Source organism: Centropristis striata, chromosome 19 (genome assembly GCF_030273125.1).
Source record: "Centropristis striata isolate RG_2023a ecotype Rhode Island chromosome 19, C.striata_1.0, whole genome shotgun sequence".
In the NCBI taxonomy this organism is placed as follows: Eukaryota; Metazoa; Chordata; class Actinopteri; order Perciformes; family Serranidae; genus Centropristis; species Centropristis striata.
Genome location: NC_081535.1, coordinates 4,395,717 through 4,406,012, shown reverse-complemented (window position 1 = coordinate 4,406,012; position 10,296 = coordinate 4,395,717). Strand labels below are relative to the sequence as shown.

The window sequence follows — 10,296 nt, the reverse complement described above, 5'->3', positions numbered from 1 at the left end:
AATTAAACAATACCAGCTGAATAGTTTTTATTTAAAACTATATACAACAAAATATTATTTTATTCTTGCAACAGATTGTGGGTAGTCACATTCAAATGCATGTTTTACTTTCACTTTATATTATCACTTAAGAACGGAGTCCCGCTCACAAACAGACAGTATGACACATGATCAGTGAGATTTACAGAATTACAGGATAGGTTCACTGCTAAAACACCAAGAGGCACCAAGATAACTGGCGTCTGGTGTGTTTTATTGTGCACATGAAATATTCTATAAGAAAATGAAAGTGGAGAGTCTCTTGTGTCTCAGAGAAGGTTCTTCAGGATGTGTTCAACAGCTGCTGGAAAACTGTCACATGTCAGATGAGGAGGAGGGTTGATTTTATTCTCATCTCCTTCTCTGTATTTACCTGATAGGAGAGAAGGAGGAATGCTATCAATAATACAAAACAACAATATTTATAATGCAGGATGTCTGTGGGAGTTTTCAAATGTAATAAAAGTTGAGTAAATCAATTTAGCAACTAAAACAAGTTCTTAAATGTTTTGTTTTACACAATCTTGACCACTAAATTACACAAGAAACCTGATATAAAGTAGAAACTGTTCAGCAGCAGATAAAAAAAGCAAGTTAATTTACAGTAGTGACATATTTTACATCTTAAAAGGCCATTTTATGTGGTATCAGATTTTATCGGTAGTTTACAATTAATACCTTTTTCTAAAAGTGTATGCTAAATGTTTGCATGCATATAGTAATCATTGTGTAGGCGTGCTGTGAGATTCTGTGTAGCTTTTTTTTTTAAAAAGTAACATAAAAAAATAATAGAAAATGTCATAAACTGGAGGTGGTGATGAGAGCACAAATTAATGTAAAGAAAGGATCTTTAAAAAAAGTCTTAAAATGTAATATATTTGACTTCAGGATACCCACATGTTCCCTGTAAATATTGGATTTACGTGTACTGTAACTAACACGATAAGATCCAAGAAAATACCATGACAAGCATGATATAATGAAGATATTACAGTCAAGAAGAAGACGGTGATAAAGTATGACTTTTTTTTGAGGGGGTCATTATTGGACATCCCATAATATGGTGTTGTTGTGTCATTTGTCGACATTTTATGCTCTAATATGTATCAACAGACTATAGTTTACCCCTTTTAGGCATTTTAAAACTTGACCATTTTTGACAAAAATCGACATACTATAGTATGACTTTTTTTTGAGGGGGTCATTTATGTACATCCCACAATATGGTGTTTTTTCACTCTTTTTGGACTAACTGTACTACTACATGTATCAACAGAGTATAATTGGGCCATTTCTAGCATTTTTAGCCATTTTAAAATTTTACCATTTTTAACAAAAATCGACATACTATAGTATGACTTTTTTTTGAGGGGGTCATTTTTGTTCATCCCATAATATCACCATATTTCTGACCATACAATGGCCGAATATGTATCAAAAGAACATAATTGACCCATTTCTAACATTTTTAGCCATTTTAAAATTTTACCATTTTTGACAAAAATCAACATACTATACTATGACTTTTTTTTTTTGAGGGGGTCATTTTTGTTCATCTCATAATATGGTGATTTTTCACTCTTTTTGGACAAAATTTACTACAACATGCACCAACAGAGTATAATTGGGCCATTTCTAGCATTTGTAGGCATTTTAAAATTTGACCATTTTTGACAAAAATTGACATGGTATGACTTTTTTTTTAAGAGGGTAATTTTTGGTCAACACACAATAATGAATATAATACATTTGACTTCAGGATACCCACATGATCCCTGTAAATATTGGACTTGCATGTACTGTAACGAACAAGATAAGATCCAAGAAAATACCATGACATAATGAAGATATTACAGTCAAGAAGAAGGAGTAAAAGAAGCACAACTTCTGGACAGTTGCTGTCAGGTAAGTTTAGGTAGAGAGCTGGAAGGATAAGATAAACTGGTTGAGGAATGATGTTTTTCCTTACCGGTTCTGACCAGAATTCCCAACATTCCTGCGTTCTGAGCCCCGCCCACATCATCTCTGGCGTCCTATGGGAAAACAGCAACGGGACACAAAGGGAACACGTTACTATATTCATGTTCACAGGCTGCTGCAGATTATTACCTAATCAAGCTGTATTTTATTAAAGATCTATTGTCTGTCTACTAAATGTTGAAAAACAACTTAGTTAACATGCTGTTAATGAATCACAAGCTACAATATACTTACATCTCCTATCATGACTGCTTCACTGGGGCTACATCCTAAGTCAGACAGAGCCTAGGTAGAGAAAAGAACAAGAAAGGCTCATCATGAAATAAACTCTATATATATACTATACATACTATATAGTATATATATATATATACACAATAAACCAGACTTGTGATTGGTCAAAAATGTATAACAAGCATGAGCAATAATTCTGAGGTTATTGAGGGAAAACTCTTAGTTAATGTCTTACTGGTTGTACAATAAGGCCATGCAGAATAAGGCATTAATAACTACTTAATAATGACTAATTAAGAGCCAACATGTTCCTAATTTGCATGCTAATAAGAAACTAATTCATGTTGAATATGTGTTCCCTAATATAAAGTGTTACCAATGTTTGTGATAAACATAAATGTCTCTATTCTTACTGATGGAAAAAGAAAAAATGCATTTCTAACCTGTGTGAAAAAAGCCTTTTCCGGCTTCCCGACCACAGCAGCTGTACAGTCTGCAGCGTACTCCAGTCCCGTCACAAAGGGCCCGGGGCCGAGGGCCAAACCATCCTTACGTTTGTAGTAACGAGCTTTATGGATGGCGATGAGAAGAGCTCCATCCAGAACCATCCTGGGGAGAAACAGAGACCATTAACAGTGTGTTTATAAATATAAAAACCAGGAAAAGGTAGTAAAAGTAATAAAAAAAGTTTTCAGAGCTACTGACTTTGGTTCTATCAATGACTCTGCAACTTGTTAACCACATAGGGATCGAGAATTGTAGAGAATTGTGGGTTGTTGGACTTGGATGTTTAGGGGGAGATAATAAATGCCACATACAGGTGCATCTCACTAAATTAGAATATCATAGAAAAGTTTATTTATGTCAGAAATTCAATTCAAAAAGTGGAAATAACACATTATATAGATCCATTACACACAGAATGAAACATTTCATGACTTAATTTATTTAATTTATTGTAATTATAATGATTATGGCTTACTGAAGCCTTATCAAAACTATACTACTATATGTATCAAGAGAGTATAATTGGGCCATTTTAAGCATTTTTAGGCATTTTAAAATTTGACCATTTTTGACAAAAACCGACATGCTATATTATGACTTTTTTTTTTGAAGGGTTCATTTTAGGACATCCCATAATATGGTGTTTTTTTCCCCGCTTTTTGCACAAACTGTACTACTACATGTATCAACAGACTATAATGGGGACATTTCTAGCATTTTTAGGCATGTTGAAATTTGACCATTTTTGACAAAAATCAACATGCTATAGTATGACTTTTTTTTTTTTGAAGGGCTCATTTTTGGACATCTCATAATATGGTGTTTTTTTTCCACTTTTCAAACAAACCACATGTATCAACAGATAAAACAGACTATACCCTCGAATGTATCAACACACTGTAATAGGCCCATTTGAAGAATTTGGAGGCATTTTCTAAAATTGTATAAACTTAATTTTCAGTTGGAACACTAGCTGTTTAAAAAAAAGTATTATTAAAGGTCATAGATGATAAAACCACCGTTCCTAATTAAATAAAATCACAGTAGGAGAAATAAAAAAGGCAAATGAAAAACTTCTAATCGAGTTAACTTTAAATAAAAAAAATTAAAAAATACTTTTTTCATACCAGCTCCAAAAACCAGGAAAACCAATTTATAATTTGGGACTCAAACGCTCTGTGTTTGAGTAAAGAAATGTGTCTTTATTACCTGAAAGCCTTGTTGAGTGTTTGGTAGTTGAAGTGATCCGGAGCGAGACCGACGACCACGGCGTTCGGCTCCGACGTGTCGATACCTGCAAACAGAAAGACAGTATTACATACAGGAGGATTAGTCACATTTAAGTTTTTCTTACTAAATAATAATAACTACAGATTCACAAATAAAGTGATGTTGTTTTTTCTGAGTGTCACATTATTTCAAATTGATTAGTTTGTGTTTTATTATTATTTGTCACAATAAATGAATGATGTTGGCTCTCATAATTTGAGTATTATTGGGTCACTATTTACAACTAAATGCTTAATTGATTTTGATTGATTTTTTTGATAAAATTACATTTTATTTAACAATATATATATATATATATTGTTCGGTGAGGCAAATAATCTATGCAGCTAGGTTAACAATAATGATGTAATACTTTATTCAGAGAGGTCGGAGGTCAAGATCGGCTACAATAGAAGCTGTAATCTCTTTGGCTTGTGTCTTCTTAAAACACTGAGAAACCCTCTTCAAAAAGATGGTTAATAAACCTGCAGTCACTGAAAAACAGACGGAATGGAGTAGAATATTAGGTTTTAACCAGCGTGATTGAGAAAAATTCACCAACAATAATGATGAAAAACAATAACTTCAGATCAATATTAATTGTGAATTTGTTTGATTTGGTTGCTGAAACTAGAGTTTCAGAAAATATACATGGAACAAACATTTTAAATAAAACAATTCATCCCTCACCTGGAGCATGGTCTCTCTCACACTCTTTCTGTGTGTGTGTGTGTCTCTCTCTCTCTCTCTCTCTGTATGTCTGGTGTTTGGAACTATTTTCAACTGAATCCAACTTAATCATTTTGTTTTCATTTATGTGTTTGTCTGTTTTGATCTGTTTATTCTGTCACGAGCAAATAAAGGTGGTTTGAAAAATCCAAAAATCTCTCTCACACTCACACACTCACACACACACACACACCCAGCTCGTACCAGTGAAGTCCTCCAGAGCGCTGTCCTCCACCAGCAGCAGAGGTCTGAGCTCTTTCTGCTCTATCAGACTCCTCGCTGCACTCAGTGAAGTGAAGATCTCTTTTTCCTGCAGAGTGAAGTTCATTAAAAAAAAACATTTTTCAGAAAAAAGTACTCACACAAGAGAAGGATCCCTTCATGTGTTGATCTTTTATGAAATCACCTCATGTGAAACTAAAACTCTACCTGGACGTCAAAGTTGAGCCGCTGCAGTCTGTCTAGTAAATTCCTTTTACTCTCTTTTGTTGTGTTGGTGACAAACTTCACAGCTACAGACGCCTGCCGTAACCTGACAGCAGCCAACACAACAGATAACATCTGGCTATTAAAGGCATATTTATAATAATAATCCATATGAATCTTTAACAACAAAATGAAAGATGCAGCAACATTTTTTTCAGATCACCACCATAAATATACAAAACAAGTAGATCCAGTCATAACCTCCATCTGTTTTCTGTATCTGCTTCGTCTCCTTCTGTTACGTTTTATGTGCATTTACCACTCCAGTGCAATATTGTAAACTTACTGTCCACTGTGTCCAATTACCCTCTAAGTGCAATAATATTTATATTCATATTATCTTATAACATTACCTCTGTCTTTGGGCCTGTCTTTATATTGTATTTTCACCCTTTATTTGCAACACGGGACTTACTTGTGTGTTTTTAATTATGAATGTGAATGAATTCTAACCAACAGAACAATGATTGGATGCGTATTTTTCACATTGATTAACTGTACAGAATGTTTTTAAATTACCTGAGATTTTCAACTTTTACCAACGTGTTTTCAGATAAGTTTTTAAATAAATTAAATTAAAGTGGGCCCAGAGGGTTAAAGCTTGTGACAGAGGATTCAAAACTTTTGGACCACCAAAATCATAGAACCAAAATAAATCCTAACCCTGCTGCTGGTCTGCCTGCTGGTTATTAATGATCGCTTCTTTTGTATAGCTGAAAAACACAAATTAATTCTCAAATTAACTCCTCCTCATTCTCCTCCTTTTCCACGTACATAGCTATTTATTCTATATTCCAATATTTTAATGCCAATTATTTATTCTTGCTTGTGATCATTTTATACCTTTTATACATCTATACCTTTATTATCCTTAAGTTGTTTTGGTATTTTTGTTCGAGTTGCACTCGAATTTGGTTGTATTATATACAATGAAAATAAAGGCTATTCTATTCTATTCTAATCTATTCCATTCTATTCTATTCTATTCTATTCTATTCTATTCGAATCGAATCGAATCTATTCTATTCTAATCTAATATAATATAATATAATATAATCTATTCCAATCTATTCTATTCTATTCTATTCCATTCCATTCCATTCCATTCCAATCCATTCAAATCCATTCCATTCCAATAGATTCCATACCATACCATTCCATTCCATTCCAATCCATTCCATACCATACCATTCCATTCCATTCCATTCCAATCCATTCTATTCGAATCGAATCGATTCTATTCTATTCTATTCAAATCGATTCTATTTTATTCTATTCTATTCTCATCTATTCTATTCTATTATATTCTATTCTAATCAAATCTATTCTATTCTAATATAATCTAATATAATCTATTCCAATCTATTCTATTCTATTCTATTCCATTCCATTCCATACCATTCCAATCCATTCCAATCCATTCCATACCATTCCATTCCAATCCAATCCATTCCATTCCATTCCATACCATTCCATTCCATTCCATTCCAATCCATTCCAATCCATTCCATACCATTCCATTCCAATCCATTCCATTCGAATCAATTCTATTCTATTCGAATCGATTCTATTCTATTCGAATCGATTCTATTCTCATCTATTCTATTCTATTCGAATCGAATCTATTCTAATCTAATCTAATATAATCTATTCCAATCTATTCTATTCTATTCTATTCTATTCCATTCCAATCCATTCCAATCCAATCCATTCCATACCATTCCATTCCATTCCATTCCAATCCATTCCATTCCATTCCATTCCAATCCATTCCAAGCCATTCCATTCCAATCCATTCCATTCCATTCCATTCCAATCCATTCCATACCATTCCATTCCATTCCAATCCATTCCATTCCATTCCAATCCATTCCATTCCATTCCATTCCAATCCATTCCATACCATTCCATTCCAATCCATTCCATACTATTCCATTCCATTCCATTCCAATCCATTCCATTCCATTCCATTCCATTCCATTCGAATCGAATCGAATCGATTCTATTCTATTCGAATTGATTCTATTCTATTCCATTCCATTCTGTTCCGTTCCATTCTATTCTATTCTATTCATTACATTTAGTAATGTATACTGTTGTCGGGCAGTATCTACCTGCTGAGGGCGTCCTGCGCTCCGGGTACCGCTGTGTCCTCTATGTGTAGAGTTCCACTCAGGTCTATGAGGACGGCCTTCAGAGCTCGTCTGGCCGCCATCCTGGACACCTGCAGACAGACACAGAGAACAGGACCAGAGGGGTTTGATTGGTTGATGACACTAACTGATGTTGCTGCAGGAAAGGTTTGGAGCAGCTTCTACATCTAGTGGAAAGACAAAGAAATGCCTTTAAAGACAAGGTTTGATATTGTTTGAGATTATTGATAAGTTATGAATTAATTTAAGTAAGGCAAAATGTTAATTTTGGTAAACAGCAAATCAAGTTATTATCAAGAATGTTTCCATGACTGCAGATGTAAAAATGACTAAAAAAGACAGAAAATGAGCAAAAATAGATGTAAAAATTATCAAAAAAGACACAAAATGAGCAAAAAAAGATGTAAAAAAAATGACTAAAAAAGACGCAAAATTAGCAAAAATAGATGTAAAGAGGACATAAAATTATCAAAAATTGAAGTAAAAATGACTAATAAAGACACAAAATGACCAAAAATGACTAAAAATAACACAAAATGACAAAAAATAGATGAAAAAATGATCACCATTGTTTTCTTTAATTTCTTGTTCATTTTAATGCCTGGTACAACTAAAGGTACATTTGTTTGGACAAATATAATGATAACAACAAAAATAGCTGATAAGAGTTTAATTTAAGAGCTGATATCTAGACATATTCCATGGTTTTCTTGATAAAGATTTTAGTTATTATCAAGAAAACCATAGAAAATGTCTAGATATCAGCTCTTAAATTAAACTTTCATGAGCTATTTTTTGTTATATTATTATTATATTTGTCCAAACAAATGTACCTTTAGTTGTACCAGGCATTAAAATGAACAAGAAAATGAAGAAAACAATGGTGGTCTAATATTTTTTTCCATGACTGTATAACACAGCATCCCAACTTTTTTGGAATTGGGCTTGTGCTACCAGACGCAGTGGAAAAAACATTGTTTAACACTTGACAATCCATACTTTGATATAATAGATTTGTTTTCCTATTTTTCTAGACTGTTTATGGAAATTCAGTCATGAAAATAAAAAATACACTACTCGTAATTGAATTGGTAAGTAATATTACTTTCACTTACTTTTAATAAATAATAATAATAAACTTTATTTATAGAGCACTTTTCAAAACAAAATGTTACAAAGTGCTGAACATAAAACAGTTAAATAATGAACATATTCATATTTCCAACAGGTTCCAGTCCTCAGTGAACACACTGTTAGATAAGAGCTGCTTGGAGGACAGCCTCTGATTAGGATTTTCTAAATATGACCAAGGTCCACTGTAAATGGAGCTTTACTCCGTTTAAAAAAGCTTATTCTTTCATAATAATGTATTATTTTAGAGATTATACATTCATAATCATAATTCACATAGGTAGTGGCAGAATTTATCCCACATCAGGACAAACTGAGAGGATTATTGACCGGTTTGTCCCGACTTCCTGCCTAAACTACAGATTTTAGGATTGTATTTTGTGCGTGAGCCGCTATTATTTAGACATGCTTGGATTTCTGTCATGTAGTTATCAATGTGAGGGTACAATTAATGCTCTTAATATGCTCCAGAAATAGCTTAAACACACACACACACACACGCAGCCTGCAGGTCGTGTGTCTATTATTTGTATTTAGCTCAACTGATAACCGGAAACGGTGCTGAGGGAGGAAGCTTATTTCTGTGTGTGTGTGTGTGTGTGTGTTTGTGTGTGTGTGTGTTGTTGTTTAAAGGAAATCAGGGCTGTAACTCAACAAGCTTCACAATTCTCTGACCTCTGGTGTGTCATTTTGAGCTTTTATGTGGCTTTTTTGTACTTTTTTACAACTATCTATACAAATATTTATTAATAATTAGGGCTGGGCGATATGGACCAAAAGTCATATTGCGATATATTTAGGCTGAATATCGATATACGATATATATCCTGTATATCCAAAGTGAGAGCAAATGTTCAGTCAAAGCCAAATATGACATGTCACAAGTGGTTTTATTGAAACTGCTTATTTAAGTGAACATAAATACTATATAACAACAGGAAAACCTTTTTTTTTTTTTAAATCTAATCTCGTTAAAGTGCACATTGAAATAAAAAAAAATATCTTAAATAAAAATGGCCTATGAAATAAAATAGGCCAATCTTTTTCTGAAATAAATTATATGTTATAATATATTTATATGAGAAAAGAACGAACATTACATCATAACTAAATATGACAAACCCTAGTAAGGGCAGAATTTATATATAAAGAAAGAAAGAAAAAGATTTAACTATATTGATATATGCGATATGGTCTAATTCCATATCACATTTAAAATATATCGATATATCTTTTGTATTGCCCAGCCCTACTACTTCAGCAAATATACTTGTCAAACGTAACAACACAAGCCTTTAGAGAAAACAACTGCAGGGTGTTATGGTTTATCTGGTGACCATTTTAACTGGTGACTTTCAGCCAAATGAGTCTGTGGTTTAAAATGCACTCACACTTTAACCTTTTTACGTAAAATTTTATGAAGACTCCAGAGATAACATTTTAATTCGTAATCAAATAACTCTACATAAAGAGAGCAGCCATGTATTTTATTTTTTTGTTTTTAACTGCTGCCCTACCTGTCACCAGTTAAACCGGTCACCACTTAAACCGTAACACCGGGCTACAAATCATCACTGCTGGACCTTTATGAATGGTAAAAGCTAAAGCAAGCGTTCATTTAGCTCGTAACTTGCATTTACACACACTGAGGGACTTTATTGTTTAATTGCACAAGCGGCACAATGACTGAATACAGTTTAGCTCGGCTAACCTTTAGCATGAGCTGCTGCCGCTCCACTAGCTTGATGCTGTTGACGTTTTCTTCTTC

The 10,296-nt window shown here is 33.3% G+C and overlaps 1 protein-coding gene across 1 annotated transcript; it reads right to left on the bottom strand.

The window, feature by feature from the left end:
- Positions 1-242: 242 nt before the first annotated feature.
- Positions 243-10,296, bottom strand: hdhd2 (haloacid dehalogenase-like hydrolase domain containing 2). Its single transcript, XM_059358301.1, has 9 exons — positions 10,240-10,296; positions 7,359-7,468; positions 5,188-5,290; positions 4,963-5,068; positions 3,970-4,054; positions 2,697-2,862; positions 2,254-2,304; positions 2,009-2,072; positions 243-412 (listed from the first exon to the last, which is right to left on the bottom strand). The coding sequence occupies exons 1-9, from the start codon at positions 10,246-10,248 to the stop codon at positions 309-311; spliced, it is 798 nt and encodes a 265-aa protein (XP_059214284.1). The 5' UTR covers positions 10,249-10,296; the 3' UTR covers positions 243-308.

Coding starts and splice junctions, on each gene's coding strand:
- hdhd2 (XM_059358301.1), bottom strand. Junction 4,055..4,962: donor CGCTCTGGAGGACTTCACTG/GTACGAGCTGGG, acceptor TTCTGTTTGCAG/GTATCGACACGTCGGAGCCG. Junction 2,073..2,253: donor AAGCAGTCATGATAGGAGAT/GTAAGTATATTG, acceptor GTTTTCCCATAG/GACGCCAGAGATGATGTGGG.